Here is a 12,512-nt window from a genome sequence, read left to right on the forward strand (position 1 = left end):
TATGATCTCATGCCCTCTGCAGACCACATTCGGCAATTCCAGTCCAGGGCGATTGCTGCAAGTGTTCGGAAGGTGCCCGGGGCGCGGCGAGGGGAAAGCTCTGGGGGAAGTTAAAGACGCGCCCACGTAAAGGACCCAAAATAACCGACACGCAGAGTGCCCGAAATCAGACAGGAAGCCAAATAATCCGGGGCGTTGAGTTGCTTTCCCCTCACTTCTAGCGCTGGGCGGCTGGCGCGGCGCCAAGGGTCTGGCGGCGAGGGGCGGGCGCGGCGGCGGGCGGGGCGGGGCCGGCGCGGAGCCTATTAAAGGCGCAGCGAGGTGGCGGGGCCGAAGCGCCGGGGGCCACGATGGAGCGCGGCGGCGGCTCGGGGGGCGGGAGCAGCGGCGGCGAGGGCGGCCACGGTTCCCGGGAGGGCCCGGCGGGGAACGGCCACGACCCGAGCCACGGCCGCGCGGCTCAGGCACCCGGGGAAGGGCAGGCGGCCGCGTCCTTACTGGCCCCCATGGACCTGGGGGAGGAGCCGCTGGAGAAGGCGGCGCACGCCCGCACGGCCAAGGACCCCAACACCTACAAGGTGCTCTCGCTGGTAGGTCCGCGGCCCGGCGCCCGGGAGGGCGGGGAGGGCGGCGCCCGGCTCCTCCGCTCCGCGCGCGGTCAGCACCCGGGGCCCGGAGAGAGGCAGCGTTTCTGCCGCTCCTCTTCGCCTGCACGCGCTCCGCACTGTTCTTCTCTTTACCCCGGGGGAGTAGGTCACGTTCACGTGTGCCACCGATGCTTCTAAGGGCCTGCTTAGGAAATCACAGTGTTCATAGTGTGATCTTTGGAGATACCACCTCGCCCCCCCACCCCTCCCCATGAGAGTACGAAGTTTTTAGAAGGGAAAAATGACCAGCCCGCCAGCCCGAAAGTTGTCGGTCTTAGGAAGGACCAACTTTTTTTTTTTTTTTTTTTTTTTGCGACTGCAGTATTGATGACTTTCTTTGCATTAACTAATTTCACTTGAAAAGATTTAACAGAGCTCTTCAAGTTTTGTCAGGAACTTTAGGAAAAACCTTTTCTCTTAGCTCTACTGAGGAATTTCCTTGCAGCTGTTCAGAAATTCATCAATATTCATGTTATGCGAATGTGAAGAAACGTTTACCATTCTTTGTCTACTCTTTTAACCGTAGGTTACACGGTTTTTGTTGCTAACAAAAGTAGCCATTATTCCTCTGCTATTTGTTAGGACAGTTGCAAGATCCACAGTCACTTTTATAAAGTATTGGGGGAGAGGGTGGGAATTCATTCTAGATGGATGGTAGGAAGTGCTGGATGGAGCCAGAGCCTGGGTTCCTGGTTTAGTTGGTAGTTGCTAAGGCCTTGTATAACTCTCCCAAACCTCAGTTTCTTATTTGGTGCAATGAGGACATCGTCTTCATTGCCCACTGCATAGAATTATTGTGGGGATCCAACGGGAACAACGTCTGTGGGGAAGTAAATTGAAACTTGCAAGGAGCCATAATTTTTATTGTATTATATGGAAGTAACATTATCACTTGCTATGATTGAACAATGCTGTGTAGAGAATATCTTTTCTAATGTATGAAATCTACTTTCCTTTCATAAGCATTTCCATTTTCACTATGTTTTAGGTTTCATGGAGAGGTTATAATGCTTTGAGGAACCAACATTCCTAAAAAGATGGTGTCATATGCTTAGTACTTAGAAGTTAAGCCTAAGATTGGAAGGGTTGCAAACCACATAATGTTTGTATCTCAACATATATTTTTGCATCATATATCACTGTTTGAGTCTAGAACACGTGTTATTGATGAGAACCTAGGTTTTATCTATTGAGTACCTTTTTTTCTTTCTGTTAATGTGAGACTTTTGTTTCTAGAACATGATCACTTAAATGATTTAGTATCACTATTTTCACGTGCTTAGCCCACTACAAGTTATCCAATAATTGTACATTGTGCGCAACTCTAATGTGAAATCATTTCTAAATGCCTGTAGTCTTGAAAGGTTGCTAAATTGCCAATTGCTATATTCAGTTTTTAAATCTTTCCTACTCATTTACTTATAGATCCACAATAGGTATAAGCAAAGTCCTATTTTTGAAACACGCATTTCAGTCTATGACACGTGCAATCAGCTAAACAGCATTCCATTGTGCTCTGATGTTGCACCTCTAGGGATTTTAACAGTTGACGTCAAAGAGTTCTGGAACATGTCTTCTAGAAAGGAGCTGCACTTATGGGGTTCCTTTTTTCCAGTTAAACATCAACACACTTTTCATAAACTTGGAGAAATGGACTAATTGCATCTGGTGTTGGGATTACTAGAGGCCAATCACTGATATGGTCCTCAGCCTCATGGTTTTTATCTAGCAGGATAATCACAAGAGCTGCCTTCCAGAGAATAATCAGTGGCAACTCTCGCATTTTTCTGAACATACTTTGGCTAAGCTTAAATGATGCAGTAAAGAAGGAAAGATCCTGCTCTACCCTCCCTTCTCTTTAGGTATGGTGTTTGATCCCAGGGAAAGAATTGCAGTCTCTGGTGGCTTTTGGCCCTGGGCCCTGGAAAGGCACTCAGCCAGACTGTGGAAAACTAAGAGGGCAAATACAAGTATTATTCTCTATATGCTTCAGTAGATATGTTAAATACTGAATGCCTTTCCCTGGTTCCAAATTAAATTTTGAACTGAAATTTTGACTTCAACTGAAGTCGTACTTGAAGATTTGAAAAAAAATTCTTGTTCCTGGTATTTTAAAGGGCAGAAAACTTTCTTCAAAAAAAAAAAAGTTATTTATTGTGAGGGGGGAGGGGCAGAGAGAGATTGGGGAGAAGGGAGAGAGAATCCCAAGCAGGCTCTACACTGTCTGCACAGAGCCTGACACAGGGCTCAATCTCACAAACCATGAGGTCATGACCTGAGCAGAAATCAAGAGCCGATGCTTAACTGACTGAGTCACCGAGGCACCCCAAGGGCAGAAAACTTTCAGCCACAATGCAGTACATTTTTCCATTGTCCAGTGAGTTCCTCTACAGCATTACTTTGTGTTTCTGGCCTTCTGCTGTGCTTATGAATACATACACCTGCGTATGTGTACAGGGCTGTATGTATGGGTGGTAGTTATGGGGGACTACTTTCACCTTTCAGTGAAAGAGTTCTTTGTAAGTGGCCGTGGTTGCCCTTGTTTATCAGAAGTTTGGGTGTGAAAATTATTACTTTGTTTAGCTTTTCTCCCCTTTTTACAACGCATTGTCTTATCTCTAAAGTACAATGTGGAGAACAATCAAGATGGTTCTCTGCTCTTAATCAGATTTGGACTTGACATTATTCTTTCCTTTGTAAAATTTAACATCCGGCCAGCCATGGTTTCGCATATTTCAACATGACCAGAGCATCTTAGAGGTCAGAGAAGGCTCCTGTTTGCCTCTTATGGTTTTTGTGTCGCACGTTGTGATAAAATGCATCACGGATTTCTAGGAGCCAAGTAAGATGATTGTGTTTACTACTGGACCTAAGAAGGTGCCTTACACTCAATGTTGGCTTTTGGTTGAATGAGTGAATGCGCTGCATTTTTGCTTAGACCAAGTGACACTTTACCTTGGCAAAGGGCAAGATGGGAAGACAGAATATACATCCACAGACCCACATGACCAATTGAAGGTCAGGAGTCTCAGGAATCGAAATATAGATGCACTAGTAGGTACGGCTCTTGGGTATAAATTCAGGGATAAGATCAAAACTGGAATATCATTCCATTAGGGCGTTGGGAGATGGAAGAGGCAGTGAATGAACTATGAACCAGTTTCCAGCCAAGGCCAACCTTAGGACAGGCCAGACAAGGCCCCTGTGATCACTTGCATTCAGAATCAGGATCTCCCTACTGGGCATTCTCTCAGGTTCAAATGACCCAAGTGTGGCCATCTGGCATGCATAAGGTAGGTCATCCTGCAGGTACAAAGGAAAGTCTCCTCCACTTGTATCGAGGCCTCTTCTGTTTTGGTGACTTTGCTATCATACCCCAAATTCAGTCTTTGTGGCTTTTGTGGGGTATTGTTTTCTCCAGCATTGCTTTCTATTACTTCCTTTCTTCTGCTTTGGGTCATATTCTGGTCTCTCTCTGTCACCATTGATACCTCACCTATTTTCGCTCCATGGATACACAGCCATCCTGTCAACATTTTCTTTTTTCCCATCTATTCCACTTGTTCGGTTAACTCTGGACACTCAGTGTTGCTGTCCCCCACCCCCATTATTTCCTAATGGCTAGTGGCTGTGTTAAGAGACCTTGTACATTGTGTATAATACAGAACTGAGGACCATTGGCTCATAATATTTATAGAAATTCTTACCATCTTCTCATCTTCCTCCAGCTAGCTTTTTTCTCAGATACTAATATTAAAGGTAAATGAAAATAGTTTTATATTCGGTTTGAGTTTGATAAATTCCACTGCAAAGTATCTGTGTGACTTGTAACTCATAGCAAATGTATTTCATCTGTGTTTATGGGCTTTTTGGACAAGCTAGAGAACTTAATTATGATTCATAATTGGGGGGGTAGGGAGAGAGACATTTCATGTTTCAAACAACTTAGGAACAAATAAGCTTTTGGAATACAATTTGTAATTAGAGAACTACCTTGGTTAAAATAAACATGCCTTTATCTACCATGAAACCTTTTAGCAAACGAGTTCAAGGCAGAGCATAGATTACTCTTTTAAGCCTAACAAGAACTGATATTCAGAAAACTGGCTCAAAATAAAAATCCTTTGACATCAAATCAAATCTAAGTGATGTATTTACCACGGAAAGTAAATACATTAATATATTTGAAAGGGCTTTTCTAAAGTGACCAGAATGTCCAGCTAAATATTAACTAGAACACTCTGTTTCCTGAGTATTTTAGTTATCTGAGGTTTAATTATAAGAATTAAGATAACATCTATAATAATCTTTATTTTATCCTCGCTCACTTTTAGATGTTAGAATAAGATTTGGTGGAAATGTAGGTGGTAAAAGTTTATCATTCACAAAGCACTTTGCAGTTTTAGAAAACATTTTCCCAGATAATTGATCCTCAACGCGTCAGCAACTCTGAAACAGTAAAGTATGGTGACAATTAATCCTACTTGATAGATTAGGAAACTGAGGCTCACAGGCATGCAGTCAGGTTTCTCAAACAGCAGAGTGCTTAGGAAACAGCCCAAAACTGTTAAGGACAACAGATTGCTGGGCTCCAATCCCAGTGGTTATGGTTCAGAAAGCTTGAAATTGTTATGGACTAAATGTCTGTGTCCTTCCCACATTCATATGGTGAAGTCATAAGCCCCCAATATAATGATATTTGGAAGTGGGGTCTTTGGGAGTTGATTAGACTCAGATGAGGTTGTGAGGGTAGGCTGTCATGATGGGATTAGTAGCTGTACAGGAAGGGGAAGAGAGAGGAGAGCTGAGCCGGCTCCCTCCCTTCCCTCCCTTCCTTCCCCCATGCCCATCTGACACTGAGGAAAGGTCCCGTGAAGACACAGTGAAAAAAAGAAGCCAGAAAGAAGAGAGTCTTCACCAGAAAGCAGTTTGGCTAGCATCCTGATCTTGGACTTGCCAGCCTCTAGACCTGTGAGAAATTTCTGTTAAATTACCCAGTCTATGACATTTTGTTACAGCAGTTTGAGTGGCACTAAGAAAGGAATGGACCCAAAGAATCTTGCATAATTATGACATGTACCTTAAGTTATTCAGGTGTAGTTGGTGTATTTATTCTATTTCTAGAAAGAGTAGGCTAAATTTATAGGCGAAAGTCATCTGCCATCTGTAAGTAGAAAACTATGCAAGGACTTTTAACTACAGATTTTTATTCTGTATTAATGGCAAATGGCATCCCATTCATATGCCTTTTTATCAGTGTGATGTCAATAATCACATGTTATTCTGAACTTCCAATGTATACAAATTTTGAGGAAAACGATTTTCATCTTCTTAATTTGAGTTTCTTTCTTTCTTTCTTTCTTTCTTTCTTTCTTTCTTTCTTTCTTTTAGTTTATTTGTTTTGGGAGAGAGAGAGAGCATGAGAGGGGCAGAGAGAGAGAGATGGAGAGAGAGAGAGAGAGAGAGAGAGAGAGAGAGAGAAAATCCCAAGCAGGCTCTACACTGTCAGTGTAGAGGGAGATATGGGGCGGGAACTCAAGCCGTGAGCCGAAATCAAGAATCGGATGCTTAACCTACTGAGCCACCCAGGCACCCTTGAGTTTCCTTTTTTTTTTTTTTAATTTTTTTTTTTTTAATGTTTATTTATTTTTGAGACAGAGAGAGACAGAGCATGAACGGGGGAGGGTCAGAGAGAGAGGGAGACACAGAATCGGAAACAGGCTCCAGGCTCTGAGCGGTCAGCACAGAGCCCGACGTGGGGCTCGAACTCACAGACCGCGAGATCGTGACCTGAGCCGAAGTCGGACGCTTAACCGACTGAGCCACCCAGGCGCCCCTTGAGTTTCCTTTTTAATACATTTTTAAATGTACCAGAATAGGAAAATAGAGTCATGATAGAAAGTCATTGTGAAGGGAGTACATTTTCACAAGCATGTCTCATTTGTGGATCGATCGTTTTTCTCCCCATATCATAGGATTTTACACAGATTTAAGGTGGCAAACATTCTATCACAGGCATGGTCTGAGATCCTCGAAGAGCATTCTAGCTTGGTTTTCAGGAAGTATTTCAGAGAAAAGTACCTTGTTTCTAAAGCTGATTTCTTTCCCTTGAAACGCTTTTTGACATTAGTAAGCGTCTGGGGCCTACGGTCTGTCGTGGAGAGAGAAATGGAAAGCAACTCAAGTAGTTTTTTATGATGCTGTTGTGCAGCAAAAGAAAATACAGCCGTCGTTATGACATTTTTCCAGATAGAGTCTCTGTTGCTCCAGAGTACCTTTATTTTGAATAGATATGTTTCTAAGCAAAAGACAACACAAGTAGAACAAAGTTTCAAGAGCCCACATCCACATAGTTTAGACCGCAGCCCTCAACCTGCAGTGGGTGGGTCCCTGGGTGGCCAGGGGGCCATGGATTGCAAACGATTTTAGCGACAGTAGTCAGATGTCGCCTGCCCTTTTCACTGTGCTGACCTTGACCCTGAGGGCATGAAGGCAGTGGCAGGGACCACTGCTGTCGCCTTAGCAGGGATCAAGGCAATGGGTCGCACCAGCAGCTGCAGGTGGTCCTGCACTTGCGACTAAAACACAAAGAAGTCAGTTTCACTTAAAAGAATGTACTGGGTGAGGCGGTAAAAATGTCCTTGATGAAGCAGATTTTATTAAAGCTCAGCCATAAACTACCTACCTTTTTAATAGGTGGGAAATTGGAAGTACGCACTGCCGCGTCTGAAGTGCTTTTGTTTTCTGGAGGGGAAACTCTGTGATTGAGTTGTGAGCTGGACTGGTTGCTTTTTTTTTTTTTTTCCTGGAACACCAGTTTTCGTTTTTATTTGAAAGAATGGCCGACACGCACTGGTTATTCGGAGTTAGTATTTGGCCCACATTTTCTCAAAATGAATAATGTTAGCTTGTCACTTGAAGGAAAACAAATTAAGGTACCTGTTGCCTATGGTAAAAATCCAGTCTTTTCAGTAAAAATCAGAATTTTGGGGAACTTGTACCTGTTATTGTATGATTGGTAGCTTCCCAACTTTTAAAGACTTTTCTGAAGAAATTGATGAAGATAGTAAGAAGTTCGACTTTTTTTTTTCCCATAAGGTATGATGACTTGTGTCAACATTTGAAAGAACTACGTAACTCAGTGAACCAGTATTTTCCAAGGGACCAATGGATGATTTACAAAACTAGGAATGGGTGTAAGTTTCATTCAAAGGGCAAGAGAGATTAATGGATTTGAATGTAACAGTATTGAACGTTCGATAATATTGTTTCAAGTTTGTGTCCTGAATACGCGGTCATTTTTCTTGTGGTTATTGATAAGCTTTAGTGTGACTGAATTTTTTATTTTTCCTTACTCAGGAGACATTCACATCCTTGCTACTCAAGGTGTGGTCTGCAGACCTCAGCCTCACCTCCTTGGCACCTGTACAAAATGCAGAATTTTGGGCCCCACCCCCCCCAGACCTTCCAAACCAGAATCTCTGTTTTTGCAGATCCCCAGGGATTCGTCTACACGTTCATGTTTGAGGAGCAGCACTCCTTAAGGATCATGAACTGGTAGAGAAGGCACACCAGCCTGAATTTCTTTAGCTGGGGCTGCTAATTAGCCTTTGTTCTTCCACAGACCTCATACATGATGCTACAATTAAAAAAAAAAAAAATCCTGACTGTTCCTTAAAGACCTCAACTGTGTTGGCTTTGGCTTGAAATGGCGCTGCTGCTGGTTGCATTTGGCCCCTTTCTTTCCTTGGACCTCAGAGGCGCCTTGCTTAAAGGTGCCCATTCATTGCTCTCGTTGCGTGTACAGGACATGACATACACTGTCTCTTCCCTCCCATCACGTGTGCAGTTTCCATGTGGCAGGAGCTGACCTGCACTCTCATTTGTTTCTTGTACTTTAACTGCCTTTTCCTCACTCTGTCCTGGCTTGTCCTTTAATTGCTCTTCATTGCTCTCAGCTGTGCCAGCTTCTGCCTTTGCTGTGACCTGATAATATTTGGATGTTCCTTCCAATTCAAACATCCATCTGAATACCCAGCGGGTTTCACTTTTACATCACACCATCAATAGAACTCTTCAGTTCAGACTTTCCACTGCCAGTACCTTCTCAACGATCAACAATATACTTGACACAAAACCAAAACAAAGAAATCTTGGACCAGGGCATTTTCAGGTGGCATTGAGTCAGGTGAAGTGTCCTTGGTGCAGAGTTTATTCCATAATATTTCATCATCCAAACACATAGGCTTCCTATAGAGAGCCATCCAGCATCACTTAGATTAGAATCTCCTGGAAACTAGGAAACAGGTGAATGGAGTCTATTCAGGTGGGAAGGGTGTGGGTTAGGAGCATTATGAATAGACCATGTTGTTCTTGTCTCTCTTTGAATTAAGAAATAAGTACAGAACAACTCTACATGTACACTAAAATACCTTACTGATCAGCTCAAAAGAAGTAAATGTGAGGAATGTTGCCATATAAAAGTATTTATACATTGGTCATCTCTTGGAAAGTGTTTTTTGGTAAAAAAAAAAAAATGTTTACTTATTTTGAGAGAGAGAGAGAGGTTGTGAGGGAGGGGTGGACAAAGAGGGTGACGGAGAATCCCAAGCAGGCTCCATGCTGTTAGCACAGAGCCAAATGCAGGGCTCAAACTCAAACCGTGAGATCATGACCTGAGCTGCAGGCAAGAGTCGGACGCCTAACTGACTGAGCCACTCAGGCATCCCAGGTCTGGAAGCTTTTAAAGGAAAAGGGGGCATTGATTTTTCTGGGATGACTCAAGCAAGTTTTAAGAGACAGGGGTCATGTAAAGAGCCTGAAACTTGGAGTTATAGGAAGTAGTTGCTGTGCGACCTTTGAACATTTGCTCTGCTTCTCTGACTTTCAGTTTCTTTGACCATGATACAAGGGGTTTGGAGTTGGCTGGCTTTCTTCTAGGTCTAAAATCTTTGTATAGAGAGCTTATAATTTTCCCCTCGTTATAAAAATACTTCATATTACAGGTGATGTAAAGTTCAGAAAATGTGAAAAAGTGTAAGAAAATAAAGATTGCGTTCTTTTTATCTGCTGTTAATCTTTCTTTTTAACCTCAGGAGTTTTCCATGTGTGCATTTCACTTCCTTTTCTAACAAAAATGAGATCACCTTACAGATACTGTTCCATTTCTTTTCATTTGTATTCTACCACGAGATTTTGTCAGTGCTAGACAGTTTTTCAGCCTTTCAAGAATAGGATTTCAAGACTTTTATTTTACTAGTTCATGGGGTAAACTTTGGAGGCGTCTCTACTCATACCTTAGTCCCCAGTAATCAAAACAAATTTTTTTAGAACACATTTTTTGTTTTATTCGTTCATTCATTCATTCATTCATTCAGATTTTTTTTAGAACACAGTTTTTGTTTTATTCATTGCTCAGCTTTACCTCCACTGCTCAGGCTTCTTTCTTATGGTTCAGTTGTTAGTTTTCCTAAACATAATACATGAGGGGAAGTGTGTGCCCCTAAACTCAGCCTTCTTTTTGCCTGTTTCTCACTGCTTGAGTACCAGTGTTACCACTTGGGGACTGGGCGTTTCAGCTTCATCCAGTCACAGCAGTCCGGGAGGTCTGTGATGTATATGTGTGGCCATGGGTCAGGCGGTATTTGTCAAGCACTTAAAGTAGACCTTTGTGCATGGTAAGAGCTCTGGAGGTGTTTGGCGAATTTATACATGCCTTTATGGAGTTGACTCTTTGTCAAACTCGATGTGAAGCACTTTTTCTCCTTTGATTGGCAAAGTTGTACGATGTAAGAGGGAGCACACGTGATGGCTGGTAAGTCCGGTCTGGGACCCACCTGTTAGGGGGACTCTGTGTCCTTTCTGTAAGATGGGACATGTGTACGTTATATGCCTAATTTGGATTCAGATGTTCGAAGACTCAGCTTGTTTTCAACTTCTGTTCTTATGCTACTGGGCCAGTTGAGAGAGTCAGACGGGGTCTCAGGATGTGTGCCCCCCAGTGTCCCAGCTCTGCTGAAACATACCTTCTATTATCGTCGGCTCAGATTTGTACTGTTTTCCAAATACACTTTGTGTTAATGATTTCTGTTTTCTACCCCAGGAATGATTTTTTTTTTCTTTTACCTCCCTATTTCTTACCTGACGCCAGATACTCCCTGGGATCCAACTCAGCTTCCCCTGTCACGGGAAACATTCCTTAGCTGCTCTTTGTCTCAATATCCCCCGTCCCTGAAGGTCTCAGTTGCTACTTTATCACAGAGAGGTCATCGAGCTTAGTGGTTAAGGGCCAGACTGCTGGAATTGAAACCTGTCTTTCCAGTAAGTACTGTGTGCCCTTGGGCAAGTCCTTTAACTTCTCTGTGCCCCAGTTTCCTCATCTGTAAAATGGGGATAATAACAGTAGCTAGCTACCTCAGAGGTTTGTTTTAAGGGTTAAATGAATTAACATATGTACACTAATGAGTAAAGTACCTGAGACAGTATAGATGCTAGATTAGGGTTTATTGTTATTGCTGAGGTTGATAACTTACTAAATAAATATTTAGAGTTCCTACTGTGTGAGCAATCTTGTGTAAGAAGCTGGGGGCCAAATGGAGGCTAGGGGAAGGGAAAGACTTCCTCCCTGTTCTCATGGTCCACCCCCACAGGACCAGAGAGTTATCAAAGAATCCTACAAGACTGTCTCATGTTGACGCAGTGATATGTGCTGTCTAGAAGCTAGGGGGGCCCTGAGGGAGAGTCCTGAGGGGGAGGGGACCTAGTCACAGAGGTCGAATGTGTCCTGGGGGAAGTGACCGGTGACCCAAGAGGATTCTGCTGTACACAGGCCCTGGGAGAGCCAGGAGTAGTGTCCATTCCCGAATTGGAAGGAGACCAGGCTAGGTGGTGTGCACAGGTGTGTGATGGGTGATGAGGCTGGAAAGGGGGTCTGGGGCCAGGTCCAGGCTGGGCCTTGCAGACAGACTATTGGACAGATTTTGCTTTTTAAGAGCAATTGGACATCACTGAACTGTTTTCCTGTCTGTTTTTGTTTCTATTTTCATTCTTAATGACAAAATCTGATTTACGTTTTGGAAAGACCATTTTAGTTTCAATGGTAGGAACAAAATTAAAAAGGATGGCTGCTGAGGAAAGTTCGCTTTTACTCTCTTTTTACTTGGCCGTTTCATAACTGCTTTCTCTTTTCCTGCTAGATGTAAGTTCCGCATGTAGCTATTTAAGTTAAAATTTATATCAACTAAAGTCCTATGAAATAAAAAGGAACTCAGGTTTTCAGTCACGTCAGCCACTTTTCAAGTGCCCAGTGGTGAAGCTACCAAAGGGGGCAATTCAGGCAAATGCCACAGTAGCGTCTTAAAAACTTCTGTGCTAGGACTTGAGGGTTGTAATATTACAGGTTTTGTTGTTGGGTTTTTGTTTGTTTGTTTGTTTTGTTTTTACTTTTATAGTTCTTCCAGCAAGTAATAATGAAAATGTATATGGAACAGATGTTCTTTGTTCAAGAAACATTTGTTAGAACAAAATAAATTGCTCAAAAGGCTTAATTTTGTGATTGTTCATACAAATGTAATTTTAAGATTTTTTTTTCCCAAATGAATGAGTGTAATGAAGTTGACTTAAGCCTAAATATACACATTAAAAGGTGACACATTTCTAAAATTATGTTCCCTCCTAAATTATAAGCCCTTGTATTCCCTTGTAATTTTTAAGTTCTGTCTTTAAGTCTCCACTGTAATTGTGACCGAGTAACTATTGTGTCTCTACTGAAAGTAAGTGGTCGTTTGTTATCTCCCTGTTATCCCGTTTTCTGTCCTTGGGGAGAATTACCAGGAATCCTCTGGATAGTTTTTTTTTGCTGTTTAT

The 12,512-nt window shown here is 42.7% G+C and overlaps 1 protein-coding gene across 1 annotated transcript in view; it reads left to right on the top strand.

The window, feature by feature from the left end:
* The first annotated feature begins 350 nt into the window (after positions 1-350).
* ENPP1 (ectonucleotide pyrophosphatase/phosphodiesterase 1) overlaps positions 351-12,512 on the top strand; it is a 70,075-nt gene continuing 57,913 nt past the window's right edge. The window contains exon 1 of the mRNA XM_042987163.1: positions 351-590. Within this exon, the coding sequence (XP_042843097.1) occupies positions 351-590 (240 nt within the window). The remainder of the gene's footprint in view (positions 591-12,512) is intronic.

The sequence above is a fragment of the Panthera tigris genome, chromosome B2, assembly GCF_018350195.1.
Source record: "Panthera tigris isolate Pti1 chromosome B2, P.tigris_Pti1_mat1.1, whole genome shotgun sequence".
Taxonomy (NCBI): domain Eukaryota; kingdom Metazoa; phylum Chordata; class Mammalia; order Carnivora; family Felidae; genus Panthera; species Panthera tigris.